The following is a 13716-nucleotide window of genomic DNA, read 5'->3' on the forward strand; positions in this document are numbered from 1 at the left end:
GAAGGAGGAGGGAGGGGGGGAATGGAGAGAGAGAGAGGTCCGGAAACGCCTCGATCCTGCCGACAAGGTTGGGGTTTTTTTTTTGTTGTTGTTTTTTTGGTTTTTTTTTCAAATCGTTAAAACTCTTCCATGCCGCTTCTGGTTTCCACACGCGTGTGCCGGCTAAAAGTAGCTCTGACGCGCGTTCGCTGCTGTTTTCCTTTGTCAGGCGGGCGGATTTAACGCCTAATATGTCTTCTCGCCCGCTATTCCGCCTCTCCTGCAAGCCTTCTTTGTTCAGGCATCCCCGTCTTTTATTGCCGCTGACCGCCAGAATGTTGTTGGTTTTTCCCCCCCCCCCTCCCCCCGCACCTCATTTCACATATAGGAAAGGAAAGAGAAGAAGGAAAAACTCGAAGAGAAAGCAGTCCACAAAGAAAAGAAGAAGGAGACAGTAGAGGTGAGGCCCTTCTGAGGGACAGATTTGAAGACGTCGGGGGAGGGTTTTGTGCTCGATGTGGGTAATGAATATGAAGGGAATACGGGAGATCAAGAAAGAGGGCAGGTCAAGGGAGCTCCAGCATAGAGGTAATGGGAGAGAGAGCTCTCGGATAATTGTGGAGAATGAGCCTTGAAGGACTTAGTGTAGTCAGCACAGCCCATCACAGAGAAAAAAGGTCAAAGAAGGGAATGGAGCCAAGAAGTAGGAGAATGTGGCACGGGAGATGTGGTCCTTCGCCCACGAAGTACCCTGAGGCACACAAGGAGCGCGTGTTGGAGGTGGGGGGAGGAACAAGGAGGAAATGCACAGATTGATGGAGGTCGGAAGGGATCTGGAAGCAGATGTACTGTGAGCCTCGGCTAAGTCATTAGCCTGTAATCACAGAGATGCTTTGGTTGTTGGGAGGGATGGCGGCAGCTCATCAGGATGTAAGCTTGTGGGAGACAAGGAGCTTCGTGTTGTTGGGGATGGACTGGAAGGATTGGCTTTGTAAAGCTGGTTGGGAGGAGTGTTCAGCAGGGGTGGTGGGAATAACGGTGTCGGAGTAACAATGCACTCAGTGCACACCTGAGGTGGCTGGAGCTCTGGAAATTGTGCTTGTAGCAAAGAGAATGTGGAAATGTTATCCTGGCACCAGTTTCTGCTATGACTGATCTGTTTCATTCAGGATGAGGAGAACGGCGCTGATGAGGATGATGAAGAGAATCCTGATGATGTGGATGAAGAAGAAGGTGGTGATGAGGATGAAGGTAGGGAAACCTGAAGGAATAGGAAGTTTCAGAGGAATAGAAGATTGTGGAAGGAAATTCCTTCTCTGAGCCTTCTTGACTGTGAGATTACATTCCCTTAAATGCTGCTTCAGTTTAACCTGTGATTTTCCTTTCTTGCTTGTGCTTAGAAGGAGACGAGAATGGGCAAGAGCAGGATGGCCACGCAGAGAAACGATCTGCAGAGGAGGAAGAGGTGAGTAGTAGTGAGTGTGAGGATAATAGTGGGGAGAAGGAACAAGGCAACTCGCTGAGTGCTGATCAAATCCACGTGGATGCTGCTGCTGAGAATCTCAAATTGGCCTCGGGTCTCATTGCTTCAGCAGCAGATGGGTAAACAAACCTGATGTGGCAAGGGGATAGTAAATCATGTATGCTCCTTGTAGGATCTGGGTCCTTCCACCAGCAGTGCTGAGTAAGTGAGAGGGAGTTGAGGTGCTCAAGGTTGTGCTTGGCAATGACCTTTGAACTACCTGTGTCTTCTGGGCTTCAGGCCAGGAGATAGACTTGTAAGGGTGGACCCTGGGGTCTGTCTGCAGTGGTGTGAGCCTCGGCTTCTTATACCTCCTGGAAGTAACAGCGTGGGTGTGGTGTCCCTCCGGATGGAACTGTCCGCATCTTAACCATGACCAACAGAACAGCTGTGTCAGGCACTCAAGGGTGCTTTAGAGGGGAGTGGATTTAGAGTGGGCCTAACAGAGATTTCCATATGGAGGAAAGAGCAGCAGTTAAGAATTTTGTGGAGAAATTATGTGCCTTGGAGTGGTGACTGTTTGATGGTAACTCCCTCTTTTTCCTCTCCATGGCTGATGTAGGATGAAGTGGATCCAAAGAGACAGAAGACAGAAAACGGCTCTTCAGCTTGAAGAGCTCCCCTCCCATCTCCCTTGTTCCGTCCATCTCTCCTCCTCCATTCCAGCCTGTGCTTGCACTGCCCGCTAGCCTCTGGCTTCACACAATCTCAGATGAGGAAAGATTAGAAGTGCTCTCAAATGGGGAAGACAGCAGGTCCCTTCTCTCCCAGAGACTTAACCCATCCATGACATTCCCCAGCTGAAATTATCCCAGTCCCCTGCATCCCTTCACTGTGCCCCACTTACCAGTGCTCCTCTTCCCTCAAGAATCTCATGGTTTCCTGGGCACACAACCTCGCCGGGCACTTCATGTGGCAGAGCACCTCCCGTCCCCTTCTCACCTGCCTGCCTGTTTTGTCACTGGTATGAGGTTCTTGAGAGCTCCTGCTCCCCAGCCCAGCTGCCAGAGCTCCTCCATGAGCCAGGAGGCTGCGGGCACAGATCTCATGGTGCGTTCCCCAGTCCTAGGCCTCTTCTCATCCGCTTTCCCGCTGAACCCTGAGAGGAAAGACAATATTACAAGCAAATAATGGTTATATTAAGTGACACATGGAGACAGGATTTATTTTAAGCTTTTGGTTTTTTTCCAAGTTTACATGACAGCAAGCTGGCCCTCGCGAATTTTTCGGAAGATAAGGGTTGCTTTTATATATGAATTTCATCTGAGCTGTGTATTTTTTTAATTTGGAGGCTTTTTTAAAACAAATCAAGAGAGAAACAATTGGGGACCAAACTTTGATTTCCATTTTTTCCCTTCAGATTTTCTTGTGACCATTTTTTGTAAATTAAAGGCAATATAGCCACAGCGTTTTCTATGGCACAGACATCACAAGGATGATAGATATAAATATATATATTGTTTTCAACAAGCACTGTAAATAAAAGCGTTTAAAAATGTTTCAAACCGCTGGTGTGGATGGCTGTGTCTTCACAACCTGCAGGGGTCGGTGGGAGTTGGTTTGTGGGAAGAGGGAGTGGCTTTTTTTTGTGTGGGGGGGGGGGGGGGGGGGGGGGGGGGGGGGTGTGTGGGGAGTTGTTTTGTGGGAGGAGGGAGTGGCTTGTCCAGCCGTGGGTGGAGAGGGGAGCCAGAGGTTGATCAAAGGGCACGCGTTGGTTATTTGAAGGGCCCCTTGGGCAGCGTGTTTGGGTGCTGTTCCCTGTCATGCTGCAGTTCCAGCGAGGGCAGAGCACAAACACTGGACGAAGCTCCAGGGCTGTCCCGAAGCTCTTAAAACTGCTGTTGGGCCTCAGCACTGGGCACAAGGGGTTTGGAAAGGGACACCAAGCTGTAGCTGCTGGATGCAGCCCCGTGTTGCTCTCACCGTACGCTGCCCCATGGCCCCCTGCCCTGGCTGGCTTCAGGCATGACTCACACAGCACCAGGCGCAGCGACCAGGGAGCGTTTTAAGAGGCAAGAGCTTCACTTCTTTGTCCCACCAGCTGCCTTGGGGAGAGCTGTCAAGCGTTTGTCTTTTTATCTGTGCAAGACCTTTAAAGCTGCTGTTCGTGTTTCTTCTTTTTCAACTCGTACTTTTGGCACTCGCGCAACGAGCCACCGGGAGCTGCAAATAATACCAACTTTTGTGTGCGCGTCAGCGGCTTTGTGCTTGTCCGACTGCAGCAGCGGATCAGACACTGGAAGTGCAAACACTTACTTGTCTCCAGAGGGGCAAAGCATCCGCTGTCATTTTCTCCAAATGCCGGTGTTGGGCTGCGCACAGGGCACAGGGGGACACAGCTGCTGCCAAGCCCCCGCTGCCCGTGGCCGGGTCTGGAGCCACAGCCAGCTTGGGTGCCTTCCCCCAGAGCCGGGTTCCAAAAGCAGGTCGCTGCTGCCTGGGAGGGACTTGCAACACCCCTCTCTGCTCCCGCCCGCCTTGGGCGCTGGGATCAGTGGGCTGCTCCAGCCGGCGCGTACCTCGTAGCTGCGCTGTCGCAATTTGGTATTCCAGCATTGCTCCATTTTAAAAAATTACAGATTCTAGTCTCTGCTCCAGATTTGGGCAAGTCCTCAGGACTTCCCCAAACTTTCTGCTCGGCAGCCAGCTTTTGCTGTTCTGTACTGAAGACAAATTATCAGCAGATGATACAATCTCTGCAGAGGCAGATTGCAATTTTCATACTTCCTCCCCACCACCACTGCAGCGCCTGGCTAGGGGTAGTGAAGAATGTGCTTGCCAATGAGAAGTTACAGAGGCATAACTCCATCTCTGCTTCCTATGTGGATGCAACACCAGTACCACTGTCTCTGTCCAGACAGTCATCCAGAAGGAAGTGGGGCAGCAGCTGATTTTTAGGCCAGCACTAGCAGTGTGAGCAGCCATCCTTCCTTTCCTCTGAGGGAAATACTGCAGGACAGAGGGAAGTGACAAAGGGCTGCTAGACAGCTTCTGCATGTCTCTGTGGGCCCTTTGATCCCACAGTTTCTACTATTTCTTCCATCTTAGTTTTATTGAACACCTTTATCATTGTCTATGGATAGTTAGAAGATACAGCTAGAGATACACAAATAGAAAAATACCTGCTTTGGGTTTTTTTCATGTTGGTGACCTGCAGGACATCACCTCTGACTGGAGGTGAGGGCTACAGATAACACAACTGAAAATCACACCGTTTCTTCCTTTCCTGTAGACCTGCAAATATCCGTGCTGTATCCAGCGGTATTTTGGCTGACAGAGGGAGCACAGCAAGAAGTTGCATAGATTTCCAGAAAAAGGTGAGAATGCAGGGCTTTGCACTGCACTTTATCTCAAGCCTGCCTGCGTGCTTTGTTTGCGTCCGAACCTGCAGGTGTTTTTGTCTTTCAGCCTAGTTCTTCTTCTACAGTGTGATCAGCCATGTTGTGCTGGTGTCATGAAGGTAAGAACAAAGCCTGTCTTCACCAGTGACTCCTCTGAAGTGACGATGCCATTTCGGGGCCTTACTCCTCTTTCTTGGCTCTGTGCTAATTCTCCGCTCATTTCATTTAATTCCTGTGACCATCTGTTAACCTCATCAGCTGGGGGCAGAACTCCCTCAGCTGTCCCTTCCTTGCTTCCCGTGGAACCTGCTGCAAGCTTACAGCAGATCTGGTCCTGCCAGCCAGGCAGCACTGGAGATTTCCTCCTTTCTCCTCCTCCTCCAGGTCTGCTTGCTTTGAGGGAATTGTGGAGGTGTCACAGTCATGCTCTTGCACGCTCTGCTAAACTTCCTTCTAGACTGACAATTTCTGCTTCTGATGGCCCTTTTGTGTGGTCTGGAAAAGCAAATGCTGACACCAGTGCAGAGAGCAGGTAGAGCCACCTATGAGGTCTTAGCTGGGTCCCTGTCCTCACTTGGATGAGTGAGTGGCCCCTCACTCCTTGGCAGGGATCAGCGGACAGGTGGGACCTGGGGCCACCAAAGTGATGAGCAAACCTCCTGAAGGCTGGGGCTGTGAAAGGGGTGCCAAACCTACTGGGACAGCTCTGGCTGCTGCAGGTGAACAGCAGCACTGCCTTGTTGGGTGAATAAAACCAGTTGATGCTTCTGGTTAAGCAACCTGATGTAGCTCTGGAATCAGCTCTGATGTGACGAAGGGAGTTGGGCTCGGCATCTTGAGATGTCCCTTTCCATCTACCAATTTCTGTGATATATGAAGAAATAGAGGCCTGCCATGGAAAATTTGAGCTGAGTCTGAAGATATTTTGAAGTGCTGAGCCCAGAAATGAATGCTCTTTGTATCTTATAGCTGTCACCTTCTCATTTCCCGTTAGACAAATGATCCCCTCTGCCCAGCTTCTTTTGTCTTTCACACCAGTTTTAACGCAATAGATGATACAGGACTGGAATAATCAAAACCATCACATGGGCAGAGTCGTGAACCCTCCTTCAGACCCGGAAAAAGTGAGTCCTCCAGCCACTGCTGGTCTGGGAAGAAAACCCTTCTTGCTTCAGGAAAGTCCATAATCACCTGGTTGCACTAGCTTTAAAAAAAACAGTGAAGACCAATTATTTCTCCTCCCCCCCCACCGCTCCCTCTGGGATCAGGGGCTCCTTTAGTCCCCCTGGTTAGGAGACACATTGCTCAGCCACTTCCCATATGCCATATGGGAAACTGAAACAACTTGCCTTCCCAGATCCTTAAGAAGCCCGTGTACTTTTCCCTCCCACCTCTCTCCCTTATTTCAAGCACGGAGTCAAAGACAGACACGCTCATGGCTGCTCCAGTCTGTTTTCTCAGGGAAGGAGTCTGTGTTTACATGTGTGGGCTCAGACTTGGGACATGCTGCAGATGGACAGGACATCTCATCAGGGGGTGAATTTGGGGTTTCTTTCTGTTGTGAGTTGACCTTGGCTGGACCCCAGAAGTCCACCTAAACCACTCTAATGCTCCCCTTCTCAACAGGATGGGAGACAGAAAATATAGTAAAGGCTCATGTCAGGAAAGGTTCATTGGTCAAGATAAGGACAGGGAGAGATGATTCACCAATTACTGTCACAGGCAAAACAGACTTGACTCGGGGAAAATTTAATTTAATTTATTACTAATCAGATCAGAGAAAGATAATGAGAAAATAAAACCAAATCTTAAAACACCTTCCTCTCACCCCTCCTTTCTTCCTGAGCTCAATTTCATTCCCAATTTTCTCTACCTCCTCCCCTCCAACAGTGCAGGGAGTTGCAGCCAGTTCTTCACATGGTGTAGTTTCTCACAGAAACCACCCCTGGAGCCCCTCCATGACTAAAACCTTGCCACACAAACCCAGAACTATTTCCTGGTGAGCTTTTATCGTTTTAGCAAAGCCTGGACAGTCACAGGGCTCTAAGGTCTCTAAGTATTCATGGGTCTCAGCCACACAACATGGCTCATGGGCCCAGCGTGGTGCCACCAAGCACAGCTTCGCTCTTGTGGGAGGCATTTCCTATTAGACACAGAAGAAGATGCTGTCCTGTCTCAGGCTGTTCAGGAAGCCTGAGTCCCAGCTGGAAGTATCTGTGCACAACAGCAGTTCCTCAGCTGAGCCTCACAGAACTGGGATATCAGAGCAGACAGAGTTCACCTTGTCAGGTGTCCCTGTGCAGGCAGGCTAGAGCAGGGGGCTCGGTGACCTGCTGCATGTCACCCACGGAAGAGGGCAGAAGAGCACACCACTCGTGTGTGTGCTGTGGGTGACATCTGACTGACACTACTTGTCACCAGGGGGCTGTAGGAGCCGCACATTCCATAGACCTCCAGGGCTTTTTGAAATGACGTTTATTGTTGCCATTCTCTACCACGTATCTTAAACATCGCATCTCAAGAAGTCCAGGTCAGCTTTTCCAAGGTCCTGTCTGGGTACAGGATGCTTTATTCTCGGTTTAGTCCCTTAAGCCACGCAGTGGTGTCATGTCAGCAGGGTGTTTGGCTACATGTCCTGCATGATGGATCTTGTCCTTAAGTCCAAAATGTTACCAGGGCTCCCTGCATCCAAGAGAGAAGATCCTGCAACCAGTAAAGGATGTAAGATGTAGCAAAACCAGCCAGCTTCCAGAGCCCTGTGATTACCTGTGTCTGCCAATACCTCGCTGGCAGCTCAGGGAGAGTCATGGCTTAGACTTCCCCCAGTCTTACAACAATTCATGCATCATTTTAGGATGCATTTATTAGGCTGCATAATTTATAATGACAACTTTCAAAGCCCCTTGCCTGAAACATTCTTGACAGAAAGGTCTTTGCTGGACAGCACTTCCCAGCATGACCCCAGGTAGCGAGTGCTCCTTTAGGCTTGTCCGTAAGCACACCTAAAATCCCACCAGAAAACTTATAGCTGGTTGCTGTTTCCTTATGGGAAGTTTCTTGGTACTTATAAATTTTTTTTTACGTCAGATCCAGTCTTGAAAAGAGCTAAAGCTCTTGAATATGGCTCCAACAAACCTCCAGAGCTTCCAGGACAGCAGCATGGTAAATATGGACCCAGATTTGAGCTGGGAATTTGATGTTTCTTCACAAGGTAAATTTCACAGAAGATTCAGTAGGGATGTTTGGAAAAGCCAACCGTGTAATTCAAATGAGTCAGGAGGTTTTGCTCATAACTAAAGAAAATACAGACTGCTTCAGGGTCTGTGAATCCCTTTCCATAGCTGTAGAAATAAGCAATCTGCTGTAGCATTGCTAACTGTGTGCCATGCTGACTGTAGTTTCTCGCTGGGAGAGGATCCTGTTCTGCCTCAGTTTCTCTATGCTTTAAAGGGCTTTCAGATGAAATCCTGACTTCAGATCAAATCTCCCATCTGTGGCAGGATCCCTATAGGTGTTCCCAGTATCCCCCAGGACTGCTTTTGCTTTTGCTTCCAAGTGTGGAAAGCCTACAGATGGGATTCCAGACTGCAGACAGAAAGGGAGACAGGTGTCATGGAATTGGGATACAGTGGTGACACCTGGGGTGTCCCAGCTGCTGTACAGCAGCACGCCTTAGTGCTGTACGTGTTCTTAACGCTGAGGACTCCGGAGTGATCTGCCTTAACTCGGGGCACAAAGGCTGAGCCCTAATCTCTTTTTTCAAGACCTCTGCTTGTGCTGAAAAACAGCAGCCCCCTGTGAGAGCAAGCAGGCAGCACGACCAAACCCAGCTCAGACTGGAACCTCTCAGCGTGGAGGGCGCACCTTATGCTGCTTTTCCTGGTCGTCTGGGACAGACTGATCTCTGGGACAGGGATGGCCGGAGTCCCTCAAGCACAGCTTTCCTGCCTAACAAGGGCCCCCTGGTGGCACCAAACCCGATGTGCCCGTGAATACACGACTGGAAAATCGTGAGCAAACCTCATCCCAGTGCCTCTGTACCCGACATGCCGGGCACAGGGCAGGCTGTGCGCTGCCTCCCAGCGTGGAGCAACCAGGAACGGCTCTGATCACACCACCGGTGAACCTGGACAGCTGAGAAGGCCCTGTGTGCTCGGTCACGGTCAGATTGGTCTTGGCTGCGTGTCCACAGGTTGATTTGAACACACACAGGTGTCTCTGTCTTGCTGGAGACACGGTCCCTTGCCTAGAGAGTCCAAGGCAAGCCCAGGGGACCTCCAATAGAAAGGCACATATGCTTTTTGGACCCTTTCCCAGTGGTGTTCCTTCTCTTATTGGATCCCCTGGAGCCTTGGAGTTTGACTGTCCCACCCTTAGGAAGTAGGGGCCTGTTTTTCTCACTGTCTACAGCTTCAGTTCTACGTCAGCAATAGCATTTTAAAAGTTTTCTGTCCTTTCCACCCTCAGCACAGTTCATCATCCACTCAGCCGTGCTTGGGCAGATGTCTGTAGGAACCTGCCATGGAAGCAATTTTAGTTATTCCCTATTGTAGTTACACACTCACATTTTCTTCTCCTCCTCCTTTTAAACCAAAATTTTACATTGGTCTGTCTTAGAACCCCATGAAGGACCATATTATTAGAAACTGTGCCGGAGGCAGTGAGTATGTAGCCAGGGGCTGTCATTCCCTGTGGCATTGAGGCAGGAAGGCAAGCTAGGAAGAGTGTCTTTTAGATCAGTTTCCTCATGAGAACAGCTGTAAGGTGGAATCCCACCCTCAAGAACCTGGGAAGGTTTCCAGGTCATCTTCTGACCCTTCAATGAGGATGCCACATCGCTTTGAGAACTCCTGTTTTTTATATCCACTCCAAACATTTGTATTTCACAGACCAAGACACGCTGTTACTCTTGGTTTGGTATATTTTTTTTTCCTTTTGAATAACTACTCTTGTGCCAGTATGACTGTAGCCTCCTTTTCCATTATTAAGGCTTCTGAACTTTACCTTGGCTTGTGACTGGACCATTTTGCCCATATTTCCTCCTCTGCACAAGCTGATCTGGTCTTACAGTTCAACAGGGGGCACACAGAGCCCTTGGGGTTGCCAGTCCTTCAGAGTGACTTTTATTTTGAATTAATATGCAACAGACAGAAGAAAATTATAGTAATTGAAAAAAAATTATCATGAAAACATAGAAACCCCTGTATCTCCTTCAGGGCTGGAACAAATGAGCCCTCTGAGCACCTGTAGCTAGGGAAAAAACAGGCGGTCCCTGCCAAACTCAGGGGAAAGTCCCCACACCCACGTACCACCACCACCCCACTTCATCTTAGTCCAGGAACTTTTTCCTTCCTTTTCCCTGTGGCTTAAATGCCTCAGCTCAGCAGTCACGCTCATCCACTGTTTCCCTTCACTGGAGTTTTCTTGCAGAGCAAGACAAGCTGGCTTTTACTTCTGAGTCTTGAAAAGGGCACACATGAACTCTTAGGGAAGCCCTCCAGTCAGGGCTGTGAGTAAGGGCAAAGCCTGGAGAAATATGAATAGATACTGTTTTATTCTTATGATGGTGATCATCTGGCTTGGTTTCCTTCATCCTGCAGAGCCCCATATCCTAGGGCTGAGCAAGAGGATGCCATCGACCATTTTTCAGGTTAACAGTCTGCAGGTGGTGAAAAGGCCACAGCAAGAGTTCTTCCCGAAACATGCACCTCATTTCCAGGCAGGTTTTGGGGTTTAATTTCGAGCCTCTGGTCAGATTCCTCTGCTGGAGTGGAGAGCCTGCCTCTATCTCACATCTTCTCCTCGTGGGAAAAAAATATCAAAGATGGACTGTGCAAGAGTCAAGGACATCCTCAGCTGCCAGTCATATCAGGTCAGCACATTTGAAAGCCAGAGAGGAACTGATCCTCAACAAATAGCCCAATCTGTATTTGAACTCATTTGTACTCCTGGCCTCCACATCATCCTCTAACAAGAATTACTCTGTCTTTGTGACACGTAAAATGAATTTCCTTTTGTTTGCAGTAAAATTGCTGCCTGAGCTCACCACTGTTTTCTTCAGATTAGGTACAAGAAATCAAACACCTCAAGTTAATTCATTTCAAAGCAAGATCCCCAGGCTCCCAAGTCAGATGGCTTTTTTTGTACCACTCTTCTAAATCCTTTTCCATTTTTCCACATCCTTTTTCGAAATATGGACACATTCCAGTAACTTGTGCTGTAAACAGAGGTAACACAATCTGTTCACTCTTTGAGATCCCATTTTATACAGCATGTTATCATCTATCTCCCTCCCTGGAATCTTGTCTTCCCAGGATACTGTATTCTGTTCTGGAAGCGTGCTCCACATACTTTGTTCCTCAACATAGAACCTTAGGTTTGAATTCTAAATGCGACTTTACCAGGGGTCTTAGGAGGCAGTGGCTTCCCATTAACCTTGCCAAATATATGCACCATGCCAGGAGAGACAGTCACACCTGCAGAGCTCTGCAGCCCTCCTAACCATGTTTTGGCAGTATAAGACATCCATGGGCATTTGGATGCTGAACAAATCATGTGGCAGCCTAGCACTGGAAGCTCATGTAGTCTGAATTTCTAGGACTCTTTCATCTCATCAGCAGAGGGTCTGAAGTATTTACACAGGACACAAAAGCATTAGCTGCTTTATCTTCTACTCTCTCACATGCTGTGCAGTTAAAGAGAGTCCTTTGGTCTTTTGTGGCTTTCAGAGGAAAACCTGGCAGAGAAGCCTGTTACAGTGGAGAGAACGCTGCTCAGTGTGTACTCCTCCTGGAGAATGGGATCTGATGTCTGCAAACTGAAACTTCTTATAACCAGGAAAAATTATAAATGGCACCAAAAAAAAAAAGTCAAGCTTAAAACCATGTTTATTCCATGTGGCCTCAATTGCACCCCAGTGACCAGCTCCTGGCAGAACTTCCCAATATTTACTTGGGTCTCCATCTTGGTAATCCAGGTCTCTCCCAGCCCTCATCGTGACACAGGAGAGCCCATCCCTTCTTGGGAATTTTAAAGTCCATTTATAGTTCCATTTCTTTGGTCCCAGTCTCCCTTGAGGGTGAATAAGGGTCAGCCCTTACACCAAGAAAGCCTGTTGTGTGTGCCAGTCATCTTCCAGCATGGTGAGAATGGGGGTACTCCAGAGCCATTGAGGTCTCTTTGTAGTGCTAAAGGCAAGAGCACAACAAGCAGTGATTATCCACAATGGGAGGTGTTCAGGATTTGCCTGGGCCAGGCCCTGAGCAACCCAGTCTCATCTGAGAGTCACCCTGCTGGGAGCAGAGGGGTGGAGTGGAGACTCGGACGTCCCTTCCCACCTGAATCTTCCTGTGATGCCGTGACTAACAAACAAGTGGGTTTATTTGGTTTCGTGGTTTTTTTCTTAGTGGGGCAGTAGAAGATATCTTCGAGAAGAATACAGGGTGCTACCTGCCATGAGGTGCCAAGTGGAGAGGAAATTGAAAAAACAGCTCAGCTGCCAGCACCCTCTGAATTGCAGTCTGGCACACAATCCTGTTAACCCAGCACAAATGCGTAGTGTTGCAGAGAGGGGCAATCCCATCCTCCCTTTCATCTCTCCTGCTGCCTGTCTTTTGTCAACACTGATGAGCAGCAGAGAATTGATCCAGCTGAAAACTAAACTATAAAGGAATAAATCCATTTTGATTTACAATGAGCCCTTTCAGTTTAAAAATGCACCATCTCCTTCCCTAGCAATTCTTTGTTCAAAGCAAAGTGGCTGGGGATCACCAAATCAGAGACTTTATTCTCTTCAGGACTATTCTGGAGCACTGCTGTGCTCTTCCTTGCTGTGCCATCGCCCACAGCAACCTTCCCTGTGATTGTACTCTTCTGCAAATGATTTCTCATAGTATCATATGCTCCTTGAGTTACCGTCTACTTTTTCTTATCTAGCTTTCCCACTAAGAAAGAAACAACATATTCTCTACTTAGTAAGTGTTTGCCTGCAGCTTCCAGAGATCCAGTGCACCATGAGACACAGGCTCCTGTTCTCCTGCCATGATGCACCATGAAAACACAGCACATGGATCAGATCTACTTTTCACAGCTCCTGAGGACACATGCAACTAAGCCTACAGCCAGATCTCTCTGTGCTCTGAGCAACACTTGTCCCCCAGCATCTGCAACAAGACCAAGGTGCCTCTTCTGTGTTGGAGAGACCCATGGTACTGCCCAGAGCAGGACACAGAACGGATTTGAGCCCCAGGAGCAGAAGGCACATCCTTTTCTGGTGATTTTTCTCTGAGGGGATTCTGTATTGGCAGTTGAGAGAAACAGCAGCAATGGGGATATGAGCCTGGAATATGTGGATCAAACTTTCTCTCTTGGGACCCAGAGAAATATCATTGTTCCCCCAGGTCTGCTGCTGGGTCTTAAGACCAGAAGACACAACCCAAATCTGTTTTGGAGGTCCCACAGGCCAAAACATCCCCAGGAAAAGCAGTCATACAGCCCCTGCAAAACCGTGAAGAGACTGAAAACCAAAGAAGCCACACCTAAGAAGGGGCTTCTTTGCAGTCTGTTGGGGGAATCTGGGTGCCCTGGTTTCACTACATGTCCAGCATCAGCCTCCCAGCCTGTCCTGACACCACCTTGGCACCATGTGTCGAGCTCCTGGGTACCTCTCTGCTCTTGAGAAAACCCACTGCAGCCCTGGGATGTTTGGGAGGCTATTGCATATTTTTCCACTGGATTAAAAGCATGAATTCTGCAATGAGAGGTGAGTCAAAGTGTAACCTAGCCTGCTGCATGGATTTTTGTGGTTAATCCACCTCACCCTCTGTGTTGCAAAACACAGGGGCTGTGGCATCAAAGACATCACGTAACTAGATA

General features: G+C 48.7%; 1 protein-coding gene across 1 annotated transcript in view; it reads left to right on the forward strand.

Moving 5' to 3' along the window:
* Positions 1–3006, forward strand: part of PTMS (parathymosin) — a 3418-nt gene extending 412 nt beyond the window's left edge. The window contains exons 2-5 of the mRNA XM_017732011.1: positions 368–439; positions 1149–1230; positions 1380–1444; positions 2064–3006. Of these exons, the coding sequence (XP_017587500.1) occupies positions 368–439; positions 1149–1230; positions 1380–1444; positions 2064–2114 (270 nt within the window). The 3' untranslated portion in view covers positions 2115–3006. The remainder of the gene's footprint in view (positions 1–367; positions 440–1148; positions 1231–1379; positions 1445–2063) is intronic.
* Positions 3007–13716: the final 10710 nt, after the last annotated feature.

This window comes from Corvus brachyrhynchos, unplaced genomic scaffold (assembly GCF_000691975.1).
Source record: "Corvus brachyrhynchos isolate BGI_N302 unplaced genomic scaffold, ASM69197v1 scaffold3, whole genome shotgun sequence".
Classification (NCBI taxonomy): domain Eukaryota; kingdom Metazoa; phylum Chordata; class Aves; order Passeriformes; family Corvidae; genus Corvus; species Corvus brachyrhynchos.